Source organism: Mangifera indica, chromosome 7 (assembly GCF_011075055.1).
Source record: "Mangifera indica cultivar Alphonso chromosome 7, CATAS_Mindica_2.1, whole genome shotgun sequence".
Classification (NCBI taxonomy): domain Eukaryota; kingdom Viridiplantae; phylum Streptophyta; class Magnoliopsida; order Sapindales; family Anacardiaceae; genus Mangifera; species Mangifera indica.
Genome location: NC_058143.1, coordinates 14,392,891 through 14,409,149, shown reverse-complemented (window position 1 = coordinate 14,409,149; position 16,259 = coordinate 14,392,891). Strand labels below are relative to the sequence as shown.

The 16,259-nt window shown below is 29.2% G+C and overlaps 3 protein-coding genes across 4 annotated transcripts; 1 reads left to right on the top strand and 2 right to left on the bottom strand.

The window, feature by feature from the left end:
* The first annotated feature begins 1,633 nt into the window (after positions 1-1,633).
* LOC123220263 (PHD finger protein ING2-like) lies at positions 1,634-5,343 on the top strand. The gene is made up of 7 exons (XM_044642362.1): positions 1,634-1,857; positions 1,972-2,043; positions 2,789-2,988; positions 4,058-4,121; positions 4,405-4,661; positions 4,775-4,813; positions 5,022-5,343. Exons 1-7 carry the CDS (start codon positions 1,812-1,814, stop codon positions 5,130-5,132), a joined length of 789 nt encoding a protein of 262 aa, XP_044498297.1. The 5' UTR covers positions 1,634-1,811; the 3' UTR covers positions 5,133-5,343.
* A 3,543-nt stretch (positions 5,344-8,886) lies between these two features.
* LOC123220516 (TMV resistance protein N-like) lies at positions 8,887-11,625 on the bottom strand. The gene is made up of 3 exons (XM_044642760.1): positions 11,331-11,625; positions 10,565-11,106; positions 8,887-9,417 (listed from the first exon to the last, which is right to left on the bottom strand). The coding sequence occupies exons 2-3, from the start codon at positions 11,059-11,061 to the stop codon at positions 9,189-9,191; spliced, it is 726 nt and encodes a 241-aa protein (XP_044498695.1). The 5' UTR covers positions 11,062-11,106; positions 11,331-11,625; the 3' UTR covers positions 8,887-9,188.
* A 1,058-nt stretch (positions 11,626-12,683) lies between these two features.
* Positions 12,684-15,698, bottom strand: LOC123220341 (TMV resistance protein N-like). 2 transcript variants are annotated; one of them, XM_044642532.1, is made up of 4 exons: positions 15,549-15,698; positions 14,706-15,287; positions 14,597-14,598; positions 12,684-13,214 (listed from the first exon to the last, which is right to left on the bottom strand). In XM_044642532.1, exons 2-4 carry the CDS (start codon positions 15,210-15,212, stop codon positions 12,986-12,988), a joined length of 738 nt encoding a protein of 245 aa, XP_044498467.1. In that variant the 5' UTR covers positions 15,213-15,287; positions 15,549-15,698; the 3' UTR covers positions 12,684-12,985. The 2 variants fall into 2 exon arrangements, with proteins under 2 accessions (XP_044498467.1, XP_044498468.1); XM_044642533.1 differs by lacking the exon at positions 14,597-14,598 and having other exon boundaries at positions 14,710-15,287.
* Between the last annotated feature and the right edge of the window lie 561 nt (positions 15,699-16,259).

Here is a 16,259-nt window from a genome sequence, read left to right as displayed (position 1 = left end):
TAATGGCATTACTTCGGTCGTGAGTCTCGGATTGTATATGCTATAATATATTAAAATTTTAATTTTTTATATTATATATCAAATATCATATATTATACCGTATTAATTTAATATATTTTATAATATATATCATTTTTTATCATATTATATTATAAAATATGTATCATATATTATAAAATATTGATAATTATATTAAAATTAGATCATAAAAACGAATCTTATTTTTGTCATTCAAGTTTAAAGTTATTGGGTTAAATAAATTGTGTTTTATGTCATAATATTTAGGCCTTTTACTGAGAAATTTTCAATCCTAGTTTGATTTAGAGTAGCGTTAGATCATAATTTCCCAATTTTAACTTGATTTAGAGTATATTCGGACTAACTTAATATAATTTGAATAGATTTGTAATTATTTATTGTTTTTACTCTTTTTAATATTTTTTTATAGTATTTTAATTTCTTTTCTAAATAACTTCAATTAACTCCTGACAAAATAATTAACTTATATTTTTTTAAATATTAAAAAAAATTACTTAGCAACCTTTTAAACACATATAACCAAAATTTATTTTTTTAAATATGTTGAAATTTAATTAGTTTTAACATCATTTTTTATGCATGTTATGATATTGGGATAAACGTAAAAGAGACGATGAAATTAGAGTAATTGCATATTTAATTGTTCATATTTCATCTTATATTTATTTTATTTAATTTTATGAAATTAAATTTATTATTTGAGATACATATAATATGAAATATTTTGTCACAAAAACTTAGAGAGATAAAAATATTAGCTATTTTTTTAATAAATTGCTACGTCACTATGTCAATATTCTAAGACTCTAAAATGCAATAATTCTCTTTTGTAATTATCGACCATGATTAATATAATGATAAGTTATACAAATGTAACAAAAATCTCAGATACTAAATATCCGTAAATTAGATATCATTAAAAACTTTATTTCTTTGATTAATAATTTCTAATAATATAAAATCTTGATGTGTCACTGGTAACTTTCCTAAAAATAGTTTATAGGTTATTTTCGATAAATCATTATAAAATATTATTGTCATCAAATTAATAAATTAGACTAGTCATGTATATAATTGTCTAATCTTTCATATTTTACTAATATATATAAAATTAAACATTTTATTTCTTATAGAAGTGAATAAACTAGTAAAAGAGAATTTACGTACTGATTTTAATCTTGCGAATAAAATTTGTTTTCACCCTTTTACGAATTGTTATTTTTTTTACATTAGTCATTGACATATTGAGGAAGATGCCCAATGCCACTTGAAGTTATATACGTTAGGCTAGACTGACAATATTTGGATAATATGTGTCAAACAATTTTTTTAATTAGTGTGTTATTTAGAGGAAAATTTTAGAAAAACAAATAAAATCATGTACATAATTTTTTAATATAAATTTATACATAAATAATAATATATTATCATATAATCAAATATTATTTTATTTTTAATTTTTAATTATTTAATAATATATTAATATATAATTATTTATATATAAAACTATACACAAAAATTATTAACCTATCATTTTTCTAAAAAACACAAGGGCTGTCTGCATTATGAGATCGTGTTGCCAGCAATAAAAATAAGTTAGCCACAGGACAATTCACCCCGCTTCCCAACTCTCTGCCATTCTCGCAGTCAAAATTTCCTTTCAACGCTCAAACCTAAAACGACACCGTCTTCTTACTTACCTCTCGTTTAAACCGGACCTCAGAACAAATTGATGCATCAAAACTCTAGAACTCGATCTCCCCAATTCTACAATGGCAATCGCAAGAACTGGAGTTTACGTCGACGACTACTTGGAGTGTAATTCCCTCCAGAGTTCCTCAAATTCGTATTAATTTTATTTTGTTTTTTCAATATTTTTTGGATTTCATTTGAGCTTAAATTTAGGGTTTTTTTTTTCTTTTTTAATCATAGATGCAAGTACATTGCCAGCTGAGCTTCAAAGACTTCTCAATACGATCAGAGAACTCGATGAAAGATCCCACTGTAAGGCCCTATTTGATAGTCTTAACCTTCATAATACCCCCATTTATATAGGTACTCATGTTTGCATGCTTGCATGTTATGTATGTGTTGTGAACTTGTGATGCATTTTTAGAATTTGAATTATTGCATACACAATTATCTGCAAAATGCATACATGCGTGTATGAAAACATGGATATATGTATTGGTATATGTAGTGTGCTTATGTGTTGTAGATTTTTTATATTTTTTTCATTTAATCCAATTCGTTTTTTCGTTGTTTGGATATGTACAGTGTCTATGAGCGTAAACAAACTTGTATGTGAATATTTATGTACACTATAGGGGCATATTTGAGTTGAAGTTTACCAAATTGGACATTATAGATATTGATTTATTATAGACCCTTGGCTAAAGATCACAACTTTGGAATGAGGTCAGGCGATTCTCATCCAGTGGTCTGTAGTACTCTGAATTAATGTATCTATTTCAAAGAACGACCATAATGCATGTGTATAGTACAATCATGTGTTTATAAGTCTGTATAGATGTAGATGTATGTAGTTACTGCAATAGTGTTAGGATTAGCACACTTGTTCTCAATCTATAGGTTAGTTTCAAAGAAATAGTCTATGAATTAGTTTAAATCTTGCTGTTTTATTTTTATTTTTGTTGAATAAATTGTTGGGAATCCTAACAAATAGCTTGCTTTATAGTTTATTCTATTGGTTGTTAATTTGGTTGGTATTTCCCTTTCGGGGTGGAAGCAATGATAAATCAGACAAGGCAGCAGACAAGGTACTGCTTGGGAATGGCAAAACAGGGTACTAGGAAAGGGAATGGTTATAATGGTAATGAAGAAGAGGATTCTATGGAGAAAACACAAAAAGATATTGAAGCAACTCAGGATAATGCATTGAATTTATGCACAGAGAAGGTTTTGTTGGCACGGCAAGCTTATGACCTTGTGAGCTTCCTTTTAATCAATGAATTTATATTTACTGTAGTTCAATTGGTGGCATTGTTGGAGATAATCATCGCACAAGTATAATTTTAGTTTGTTTGAGGATTTGACATTTAGGTTTGATTATGCAACATTCTGGTTAAAGCTGTTAAGGGCACCTTACTGGAAAATACTATAAAAAATAATTATTAAAGCCTTATAGGATAATAGAGATATTTATACTGTAGCCTTCTTTACGTAACAGGCTCATGAAGCTTGTGCCGAGGTAGACAAGGTACTTCATACCCTTTGGACCATTTGATTTTGGTTTTGAACATGAATTTCTCTTCTCAACTTAAAAAAAAGGAACAAGCACATTAGTTCAGTAGCTCATTGTTTTCCCGAAACAGAATCACTTTATTCCATAACAAACCTATAATGTGAAAAGAATGGTGAAAGTGTAGTTGGCAAAAATCATGCACAATTAGCATGTCTTGTTGCCTCTTCTTTTACCTCTCATTAGTCTAAAGCAGTAAATCAAATCCTAAGCATGAAAGCAAGATTTTAGGGGCCAAAATAAGGCCATGTACCATCAAAATATAAACTTCACATCTCTTTAAACATTCTAAAGGGCATACTTCTGACATCAACTTGGCAGAGATACTTATCTGATTAGCTTTCCTAATTATTATGTTGCATTTAAACCAACTGTGAACAATGTAGAAATACTTTGCTGCTATAGCAATTATTACAGTGTTGTCCCCTCTGTGAACAAGTTATTTGACTATTGGTGAAAATTAGGGTTTCGGTTGAAAACACACAAAGCATGGTTTCTTTGAAGGAGCTTTATTTTTTTAAAGACAAGTAAACTTTTTTCACGCTCCATACATCTTGGACCACCTTGCTGTGTATAAGGCCAATTATATGTCATACACTGCATGACATAATCTAAAGCTTTTGTGTTGATGCATTGCATTCTAGGGCCATTTATCTCGATTCTTGTCTGTTTTCTGCTTTGCATGCTTTGGGATTTAGAAAAACATACTATGGTTAGAGCTGATGGAAGCTTGTATCTCACAATATTTTTTTTCAGCTAGATGGCCATATAAAACGACTTGATGAGGATTTGCACAACTTTGCAGAAGATCTAAAGCAAGGTATTGTTATGCATCTAGTATGTTCAGCTGTATTGTTATTTCCAGTGTAGTATACTGTCATTTTGAAAGAGCTATGAAACACAAAAATATTGCAATCAATAAGGGTCAGCATGAATACCCTGAGCTGGTATATTCTAGGATCTATTTTTTATCATTCTCATTGTATGTGTTAAATTAATATAATAAATAAAGTAGATAATAAAGTACTCTAGTGAAGAGAATAATACTTGAGGCAGTTTATTGATTTCTCATTTCTTTTGCTTTACTTTGGCAATGTTATTAGAGGGTAAAATACCACCAGATGAGCCAGCAATTCTTCCACCATTACCCATTATTCCTAAGATTGAGAAACGCAAGTTCTTCTATGGAACACCACAATCAAAGAGAATTGATTTCAGGGATAGGGAATGGGACCGAGAGCGGGATAGAGATTTTGAGCTGATGCCACCTCCAGGTAGCCATAAGAAGGAGTTCACTGCTCCCATGGATGTTGATCAACCCATTGATCCAAATGAACCTACGTACTGTGTTTGCCATCAGGTTGTGCTTTTGTTAACTGATTTTCTGAACAGTTGGTATTTGTCTCATTCATACTTCAGTTGGAATTTGTCTCAATCACTTTATTAACCTATTGCAACTTCTTGCTTCTTTAGGTGTCATTTGGAGATATGATTGCTTGTGACAATGAAAATGTAAGTTCCTTGTCCTTTTTTCTTTCTGTTAACTTTTCTAGTTATAACTCATGGCTTCTTTATGTATTTGCAGTGAATCATGCATATGTAAAGAAATATAAATTTTTTTTTTTCTTATAAAAAAAAAGTTAATGGGTAACTTGGTACAATTCTTACATATTTTGGTACATTTTCCTTCATTTATTCTACTTGTTTATTTCCTCAACAGTGCCAAGGAGGTGAATGGTTCCACTACTCGTGTGTTGGACTTACGCCAGAGACTAGATTTAAAGGAAAGTGGTATTGTCCAACCTGCAGACTGCTTCCCCAATGTCAGTGATTCTACATATTGTAGATTTAAATCGTACTAGTGAAATATTTATTTGTGTTGTTTCATAATCTCCTTCATCTGGAAAGAGAATTATTTTCTGTAACTTGATCGGTGCAGTTAAGTTTGTGATCTGAAAGTTGTCATCTAATGAAGTTGGAAAAGAAAAAGGAAAATATAAGAGACAAATGAAGAGAAAAATCAAATCACAGAAGTTTTCCTAGTGTTCTTGTGTCCATTTATGTCCTAGGCTTTAAATTTTTTTATGAAAAACTGATTCTTAGGCTTGTGATTTGCTCCCATTTGGTGTAGGTTAGATTTTTCAGGGTTATCTACATGAAGGAAAGTACTAAGATTCATAGTTTTATAAAGATTATGATAGGTTCCCGATTTTGAACTCAAATTCACTAAGTGAATCGGGAGATTGTTTCAGGTTATAAGATAGTTAATTGGGAGATTGTTTCAGGTTATAAGATAGTTTTACAATTGTCAAAACATTAACTACCTGAAGCCAGAAAGAACTCCGGATTCCAGAAAGAAAGAAAAAATAATGGTAATAAACAATATGATAAAGTAGAAGGGGTAGGTATTTTTTGAGTTTTTGCCTTTATTTCCATGGTAATAAACAATGAATTCATGGATATAAACAATATGATAAAGTAGAAGGGGAAGGTATGGAAAAAAATAATGGTAATAAACAATATGATAAACTGTTACTGTATATTTTAGAGTTTTTCTTTATTTATTTTGGTATGGATTATTCAAGTTTGTTTTTAACCAATAGAATTTGGTTAATCAAATTATAAAAATAACTTAGATTTGAGTTTGACTAGAGTTTGACAAGGCAAATTTAAGGTTAGCTTGAGTTCAAATCGAATAAAAAATAATTTGGTTCGATTTTGATTTAAGTTCATGGCTAAAATTAGGGTTAGATTTGAGCTGAGCCGAGCTCAAGCTCGGCTTGGTTCATATATAGTTGGTTCGAGTTCAGGCTTAAGCTCGACTGAGTTCGGTTAAGACTGACTTTTTTCGGGTTTGAATTTGGTTTGACTCATTTTTCATTATCAAAACTATATCGTTTTAATATGTATTAGTTAAAACGACGTCGTTTTGTATCAAAAATTTTAATTTGAAAATCTGACGAGTAGCTCGAGTTCGACTAAGGCCGACTCTTTTCGGGCTCGACTAGTCGAGCTTGAGCTCAAGCTTGAGTTGGTTCGGTTCGAATCTAACCCTAGTTAAAATCTATGCTTTAATCTGTTGTTTGAATTTGTAATTGGAATTCGCAATTCATTAATAAATTAACGTTCTTTTATCCAATATTAGATAAAATAAAGTCATTCTTATAATTACTTAGACATTATTCAAATTGAATCGCATAACCAAATTACCCTTATCATATGATTAAATTTTAAATTTTTTTCTATCCTAAGGTCATCAAGAATTTTAACTCATGAATAGAAAACTAGCAAATTCAACTATTTACCTAAAAATAATTTTTCCTAATTTCACCTAATTTTTCAGTAAAAATACCCTTGAATTAAAATAAACCTTTTTCTTCGATAACTTCATCTTCAAACCACAAACGAATGGCAGGTTATGTTGGAGTTTTGCTTGTGTTTGTTAAAATCAAGCAGCTTTTGTAAGAATCAAGCGGAATTAATCAATAACTACATCCACATTGACGTGATTTTAAATTTAAAATGTGTAAAATTTTTCTACTTCTAATTTTATCAACTAAATAATGTAAAACGTTTTTGTGTTGAAGATGAAGTTTTGCCGTATTGGTTATTAATGATTGAGAAGAGTAGGGATGATGAGTTTATGTACATAGAATGGGGTTTAGTTTGATTGTTACCTTGATTTTAATTAAAAAAGAAACAAAATTTTTTAATTGATTTTGTGGGTTTCCATTTAATTGATGACTTGAATATTTGTAAATTATGGATATAAAACCTTAAATTAAGCAGCCTTTTTTTATTTTTTGGGTTAACCGTTTGATTTGGTCAGAGTCAACTTTAATTTTGGAGAAAGATTGTTTAATTACTAATTTTCCTTACGAATAGATGGTGTAAAATTTTTTATTGAAAAGAAAATCTTAAAATTATTTAATGTAAATCTATATGAATTTTTAACAATTTAATATATTAATGTAAATTATGGGTGACTTAGATGGCCATGCCAAAATATAAAAATTTTTAGATAAAAAAAACTTTTGGTTTGGTGTTGCATAGGTTTCAATTACTTTTATGTTTGTATAATACTATCCAGATAATAAAACAGATAATTTTTTTAGTACATACCTTCTTTCAGAGGTATTATTAGTTATATAAAGAAATTTTATAATATTTCCATTTATGGTTTTAATATGATAACTATTATTTCTTATATCTTTAAAATTAAATATATTTTTTTTGAATCTACTAAAATATAACGTTGGTATTTAATTTGGTTTTATTTTTTAACAAAATTGTGATTTTTTCAAAGCCTTCAATTAAGCGCATTGACCGTAACATCGTATTTACTTTAATTTCAATCAATGCTAAAACTAAAAAGAAAATTACTTTTCTTAAGAATTATGCGTATAGTTACACTATCTATCAAATACATGACTTTACTATCAATTTTTGAAATTAATATTTCAATTTTGGAGTTTATTGTTAATAACATGTTATAAATACAACTAGAAAAGTTGGAAAAGGTTGAAATAAGAGGAATTGAGTTATAATAAATCAAACCGAAGTGGAAATTGCTTTGAAGTTTTAAAATATAGCAATGCACAAAGAGTAAAATGAAAAGATATCTCTGAAGCAAGGGGTAAGGGGGTCGCTCTAGTGAGAAGCCACTGCCCGGTCGTAAATGAGCCACCCAACTTGTTTTCACAGCTAATCACCCAAATATTTATTGATTTCACAAGGTGGAAAACCACCTACAAGGTAACAAAGGTGTCCATTGTGTTCTTATTATAAACACGAGCCTTCTTGGACATAATTTTTAAAGACTTTTTTTGACACAAGCGATAACTGCTTTATTCTTAAAGTGTCTTTTATTTGACTTATAATATTACAAAATGGGGATAGGTAGACATTTTTGGCCGCATTGTATTAAAATATATGGGCATTGCTCTACTTATTCTAAGATAGATATTTTATTATTAATATTATTTTATTTGATTACTTAAATTATAAAGAATTTCTACAATTTTAATTAGTGAAGATGAAATATCAGAGCTTATATTATAATCATTTTTATCTTAATTATTAAAATATTATAAATGTAATTTTTATTATAATTATATTTTTATTTATTAATTTTAAAAATAAAAAATACATTTGAGTAAAATAGTATCTTAATATATTTTTATTTGATCAAGCTAAACATAACCACTATTTTTAATCAAATATAATAATAAAAAATAATTTATATCTAATAATATTTTACATAATTTATATCTTTTCAAAAAATATTTAAAATTTTAATAATAAAATATTATTATTACCATAAGAAAATTACAGAAAATGCAATTCACGGGCAGGCAGGGAGAAAGAAGGTAATTAATAATGACCCAGTAACTTAATGGAAGCTTCGTGGTATTATCTCTAACATTTGCTTTCCAGAATTTTTAAAATATTATAAATAAAAATCTTGCTCAAAGCTGTAAAATTAAATGAATTGTGACAATTAGGGCAACATAACATTTTAATTTATATTTTGTGTAGAACATGCCCTCCAAATTATGTATCAAGTGTTTGTCAATACAGAATTCTAGTATGAAACATCTATCCAATACATACATAGAATGGGTGTTTTATAACATTTTTTTATATGGAATGAATGTTCACCATATAATTATGTAATATTAAATTAAAAATAAAAATTCAATCATACAAAACCAAGTAAAATGATATTTGCACGTAATACTTAAAATGAAGAGAAAATTTTAATAGTGATGAGAAGGTTGAAACTCAAATTCCAGGAAACCTCATCAATTGTGACGGCAGCCAATGAATCAAAGCTGAAACAGTGGTCAACGAAATTATCTTCAGCAGTAAGAACGCCAATTTTTGTCTATAAATACCAGCCTCCTAAGGAAAAAAAAAAAACCAAAGGGGCTATCAGAGTTTGCCCCCGTTGAAACCTTGGTGCTGGTATCATCTCTGCTGCCTGTATTCGTAGCTGCTCTAAACATGAACTCACTCCAACCATTACTTTCCTCAGATTCGTCAATCTTGAAGCAGAAACACTTAACTTTCTTTTTACTTGTTTAACAACGTCTTTAATCAAATCTGCCTCATACCTGCAAATCAAATTTTATTCATTCATATTAATTACAAACAAACAAAAAAACCAACAACAATAATAACAATCAATCAATCTCTTCTTCAATTTACTCATAAATAATAAAATTCATACTACTACTTCTAATTAATTAAGTACCCAACATTAATCTGTATTATATTTCCATTAAAAACTTGTCATAATTAAGATGAATAATAAATAGTCAAACTACATATTTATTAACTAATTCATCTTCAACTGCGCTTCAAACCCAAGTTATTTTCTCCAATTTCCTTTTATTAATTCATAACTCTTTCGTAAATAACTGTTACGTACATGTTTTTCAATTCCCTTTGATTAATCAATCTCTTCATCAATTTACTCATGTATGTTAAACATACTCACTCTACAACATAAACAAATACTCCTGATTTAGTAGCCAACATTTTGTATTATATTTCCACTGAAAACTTGTCACAATTAAGATCAATATTAATTCATACTACCTACTTACTAACTATTTCTTATCCCACTAGGCTTCAACCCCAAGTTATTTTCCCCAATTTCCTTTGATTAATTCATAATTCTACTATAACTAACTGTTACGTAGCTGTTTTTCAATTAATTCCCCTTGATTAATCAATCTCTTCATCAATTTACCCAAACATATTAACCATACTCATACTAGAACATAAACAACTACTTCTAATTCGATAGCCAACATTCTGTACCTTATTTCCACTGAAAACTTGTCACAATTAAGATCAATATTAATTCATACTACCTACTTACTAACTATTTCCTATTCCACTAGGCTTCAACCCCAAGTTATTTTCCCCAATTTCCTTTCATTAATTCATAATTCTACCATAACTAACTGTTACGTACCTGTTTTCTAGTTAATTCCCTTTGATTAATCAATCTCTTCATCAATTTACCCAAGCATGTTAAACATACTCACACTACAACATAAGCAACTACTTCTGATTCGATGGCCAACATTCTGTACCTTATTTCCACTGAAAACTTGTCACAATTATGATCAATATTAATTCATACTGCCTACTTACTAACTATTTCTTATTCCACTAGGCTTCAACCCCAAGTTATTTTCCCCAATTTCCTTTGATTAATTCATAATTCTACCATAACTAACTGTTACGTACCTATTTTTCAATTCCCATCCGGGGTGATTAATCACCTCAATTAGAGCGTTCCTCCATGTTTCCACCTTTTCTATGTCCTCCCTAAAAGTTTCTTCATGCTTTGTAAGTGCTTCCTCAAAATTTCCTTTCTGTTCTCGTTCCATCGATAGATCCACATCGTAGATTATTGGAATCACCATTTGTCCCAATGAATTTTTACATTCAACAATCTTAACAAGTTCTCCCAAGCACCAAGAAGACGAAGCATAATTTCTTGACAAAACAACTATTGAAATTCTTGATTTTTTGATAGCATCAAGGAGTTCTGATGAAATGGGTTTTCCTATCTCAAGTTCTTTGTCATCCAGAAATACGTTAATTCCTTCTCGAGTTAAAGCGGTATAGAGATGACCTGTGAAATTCTTTCGAGTGTCTTCACCTCTGAAACTTATGAAGACGTCATATTTCCAATCAGAGGAGGAAGAAGATCCATAAGAAGAGACTCTTTGAATGCTCATGGTGAACTTCTAATTGACTTCAACCCAATAGCAACTCTCTGAAAACTGAGAAAAACAACAAACAAATTTAGAGTGCGATCAAACTCTTATCTTCTGAATATTTGTAAAATTCAATTGATACCAAATTAAATTCGATCTAAATTTCATAAGATCCCGTATTTATTTGTATAAATTGTTTCACTTGTGTTCTCTGACTCTCACGATCGTTAAAAAATAAAATGAAATCAGAAAATAATAACCATAGATTTAAGGAAGCAAAGAAAACTTACAGATTTTGCCTGAGGATGAACTTTAAGCCGATCCTCAACGAAAGTTTCTGTGTAAAACTAAAACGAGATCGGGAAGGCAGAGGATTTTCCTGTACTGTATATTGAAAGAACTCGGACGGTTTCAGCTTCGGAACCAGTGAACCGTCTCTTCTCATTTGGAGGAAAGCTAAATCACCTGGAAGCCCCTGATATTTTAGAGATAACCTCAAAGCCCATGAACAGTTAGACACAAACCAAAATCTTAATCTTTATCGATGGAGATTTTATATTCCCATGTTGGTCAATTGGCAATATGGGTGTGTTTAATCCATTTTGAATCCAAATAAGCTAAAACTCTTGGTTAAGAATGCTTGGGAATGGTGAAGCATTGGAATCTTTAGGGGGAAATCTTCTTGGCCTCGAATTTCTGTCACGTTTGTAAAATTTTTTAATTAATTATTTATTAAAAAAATAACGCTAGAGAACTTAGATTTTTGACATTAACTAATAATCTATCGACCGATAACTTATTTTGTATTTGAAAGAAAATATTTAAATATTATTACATTATTCGCTTGTAATCAACTTATATAAGCAACGACACTGTAGATATAGATATTTCGATAACTAGATCGAATTACGTTAAAAATCTTGCATTATAATTTTTTTGTCTTTTTTTTTCTTTCATACTCTCATACGCTATAGTAAATATATGAGCATTGTTATAGTGTTTTAAGATAGTTATTTTATTACTAATATTATTTTATTTAATTAATTAAATAATAAAAGATTTTGACAATTTTAATTAGTAATGGTGAAATAACATATAATATAAGAGTTTATTTTATTATCACTTTTATCTTAATTATTAAAATATTATAAGTGTAATTTTTATTACAATTATATTTTTATTTATTAATTTTAAAAATAAAAAATACATGTGAGTAAAATAGTATCTTAATATATTTTTATTTGATCAAGCTAAACATAACCACTATTTTTAATCAAATATAATAATAAAAAATAATTTATATCTAATAATATTTTACATAATTTATATCTTTTCAAAAAATATTTAAAATTTTAATAATAAAATATTATTATTACCATAAGAAAATTACAGAAAATGCAATTCACGGGCAGGCAGGGAGAAAGAAGGTAATTAATAATGACCCAGTAACTTAATGGAAGCTTCGTGGTATTATCTCTAACATTTGCTTTCCAGAATTTTTAAAATATTATAAATAAAAATCTTGCTCAAAGCTGTAAAATTAAATGAATTGTGACAATTAGGGCAACATAACATTTTAATTTATATTTTGTGTAGAACATGCCCTCCAAATTATGTATCAAGTGTTTGTCAATACAGAATTCTAGTATGAAACATCTATCCAATACATACATAGAATGGGTGTTTTATAACATTTTTTTATATGGAATGAATGTTCACCATATAATTATGTAATATTAAATTAAAAATAAAAATTCAATCATACAAAACCAAGTAAAATGATATTTGCACGTAATACTTAAAATGAAGAGAAAATTTTAATAGTGATGAGAAGGTTGAAACTCAAATTCCAGGAAACCTCATCAATTGTGACGGCAGCCAATGAATCAAAGCTGAAACAGTGGTCAACGAAATTATCTTCAGCAGTAAGAACGCCAATTTTTGTCTATAAATACCAGCCTCCTAAGGAAAAAAAAAAAACCAAAGGGGCTATCAGAGTTTGCCCCCGTTGAAACCTTGGTGCTGGTATCATCTCTGCTGCCTGTATTCGTAGCTGCTCTAAACATGAACTCACTCCAACCATTACTTTCCTCAGATTCGTCAATCTTGAAGCAGAAACACTTAACTTTCTTTTTACTTGTTTAACAACGTCTTTAATCAAATCTGCCTCATACCTGCAAATCAAATTTTATTCATTCATATTAATTACAAACAAACAAAAAAACCAACAACAATAATAACAATCAATCAATCTCTTCTTCAATTTACTCATAAATAATAAAATTCATACTACTACTTCTAATTAATTAAGTACCCAACATTAATCTGTATTATATTTCCATTAAAAACTTGTCATAATTAAGATGAATAATAAATAGTCAAACTACATATTTATTAACTAATTCATCTTCAACTGCGCTTCAAACCCAAGTTATTTTCTCCAATTTCCTTTTATTAATTCATAACTCTTTCGTAAATAACTGTTACGTACATGTTTTTCAATTCCCTTTGATTAATCAATCTCTTCATCAATTTACTCATGTATGTTAAACATACTCACTCTACAACATAAACAAATACTCCTGATTTAGTAGCCAACATTTTGTATTATATTTCCACTGAAAACTTGTCACAATTAAGATCAATATTAATTCATACTACCTACTTACTAACTATTTCTTATCCCACTAGGCTTCAACCCCAAGTTATTTTCCCCAATTTCCTTTGATTAATTCATAATTCTACTATAACTAACTGTTACGTACCTGTTTTCTAGTTAATTCCCTTTGATTAATCAATCTCTTCATCAATTTACCCAAGCATATTAACCATACTCATACTACAACATAAGCAACTACTTCTAATTCGATAGCCAACATTCTGTACCTTATTTCCACTGAAAACTTGCCACAATTAAGATCAATATTAATTCATACTACCCACTTACTAACTATTTCTTATTCCACTAGGCTTCAACCCCAAGTTTTTTTCCCCAATTTCCTTTGATTAATTCATAATTCTACCATAACTAACTGTTACGTACATGTTTTTCAATTAATTTCCTTTGATTAATCAATCTCTTCATCAATTTACCTAGGCATGTTAACCATACTCATACTACAACATAAACAACTACTTCTAATTCGGTAGCCAACATTTTGTACCATATTTCCACTGAAAACTTGTCACAATTAAGATCAATATTAATTCATACTACCTACTTACTAAATATTTCTTATTCCACTAGGCTTCAACCCTAAGTTATTTTTCCCAATTTCCTTTGATTAATTTATAATTCTACCATAAATAACTGTTACGTACTTCCTTTTCAATTAATTCTCTTTGATTAATCAATTTCTTCATCAATTTACCGAAACATATTAACCATACTCATACTACAACATAAGTAACTACTTCTAATTCAATAGCCAACATTTTTTATTGTATTTCTATTGAAAACTTACCACAATTAAGATCAATATTAATTCATATTACGTACTTACTAACTAATTCATATTAAGCCTAGGTAATACCAACGAAGAATTAAGAAAACAACTCGTTCAATTTCCTTTACCAACAATTCAATCAATTGACATTCTGGTCCCTTCAAGAAATAGTAAGAAGAAATATAAGCGTTTTATATTTTAAGGAAGAATAAAGAATATATACCTATCCTTCAAGTGATATCCAGAGAGATTGGCCACCTCTGTTAAACTCTCCCTCCACATCTCCACAATCTCCATATTCTGTTTGAAAGTTTCTTCATGTTCATCAAAGGCTTCTCGAAAGTCTCGATTTTGATGCCTTGGCACACGTGGTTCCACACCATAGAAAATTGGAATAATCGTTTGTTCCATTGTGTTCTTACATTGAACAATCCATGCAAGTTCATCCAGGCAGCTAGTAGAAGAAGCGTAACTTTTCGAGAAAACAACAATTGAAATTCTTGATTCTGCAATTGCTTTTCTTACAGCTTCTGGTGGAATGGGTGTTCCTCTCTCCATTTCTCTGTCACCCTTAAATACTTTAAATCCTTCTTCATTCAAAGCAACATATAAATGATCTGCGAAATTCTTGCCAGTGTCTTCACCTTCAAAATTTAGAAATACATCATATTTCCAACCACCGGAAGAAGAAGAAGAAGAAGATGAAGAGAATCTTTGGCTGCTCATGTTATATAAACGATTTGCAGTGTCGAATCAACTAACTTCGTTTGGGAAGATTCCTGTGTATGCAATTAATTTACTCTGCCAGATAAAAAAAGGTTGAAAAATCAAATAGCAAATCTAATTTCCAAAAAAAATTCCGGAAAAATAAAAATTATAGTCTTAGACTCCGATCTTGTGTAGATCTATGAATTGGACTTACACAAAATTATATTGAAGCTAAATTAATTCTCAGAGCCTATTTTGTTGAAAGATTAGTACATTCGTTTAAAGATTACTTTCTTCTTCAATGTAAAATTAAAAAAAATAGACTAAAGGAAACAAGAATGCCAGAGAAGTTACAGATTTGACGATGTCGCAGCCAAGAATTATAGATGAACTCCGAACCAATCTGTTGACAAACGAAAAGCCGAAAGGTTTTCTTGTGTTGTGAACTGAAGAAAGTTACAATCAGATTATCTCCGATTCAAGAGAAATTGATATAATTACTAAACACCCCCCAAAGTTCTAATAATACCATGCTAAAACCTTTTAGAAGCCATGTAACCGTAACCCCTCAAACGTCGGTCAAGTACGCATAAATAATATATTTGAATTCCGATTTTAAGTATTTATAAATTATTTTTTATTTTATTCAAAACCCAAATGTAATTTATCAATTCTTTTGAGCGAGTGTTTGATTTCATTAATATTTTATTATTAAAAATAAATTATTTATAAATTATTATTATTATAATAAAATTGAATCTGGTCGTGCATTAATTAGTAAAGAGAAATCATATTAACAGCATGGTGCTAGAAATAGAGCACAAACACGTTCAACATAAAAAAACTGTTTATTTTTTTATAATGGCTGGCAATAAATTGGAAAACCAATCAAGGTACCATTCCTAAACCCAAATTCATTCTAGGCAATCTCCTTAATGTTGCTTAGCGAGCACATAGCTTTATCCTCTTGCTCTTGTTATGAACTTTGCCAGTATAGCCCACCATCAAGAGGGGAACAATTACAGAAGCATCTGCACCATAGGCCAAGACTTCTTATCACTACAT

What these genes read in the sequence shown, in the direction of transcription:
- LOC123220263 (XM_044642362.1), top strand. Translation starts at nt 1,812, where the DNA reads ATGGCAATCGCAAGAACTGGAGTTTACGTCGACGACTACTTGGAGT. An exon ending in ACTCGATGAAAGATCCCACT is followed by an intron (nt 2,044 to 2,788) that starts GTAAGGCCCTAT and finishes TCGGGGTGGAAG; the next exon opens with CAATGATAAATCAGACAAGG. An exon ending in TTGCTTGTGACAATGAAAAT is followed by an intron (nt 4,814 to 5,021) that starts GTAAGTTCCTTG and finishes TTTCCTCAACAG; the next exon opens with TGCCAAGGAGGTGAATGGTT.
- LOC123220516 (XM_044642760.1), bottom strand. Translation starts at nt 11,061, where the DNA reads ATGAGCATTCAAAGAGTCTCTTCTTATGGATCTTCTTCCTCCTCTGAT. An exon ending in GGATGGGAATTGAAAAATAG is followed by an intron (nt 9,418 to 10,564) that starts GTACGTAACAGT and finishes TTTGATTTGCAG; the next exon opens with GTATGAGGCAGATTTGATTA.
- LOC123220341 (XM_044642532.1), bottom strand. Translation starts at nt 15,212, where the DNA reads ATGAGCAGCCAAAGATTCTCTTCATCTTCTTCTTCTTCTTCTTCCGGT.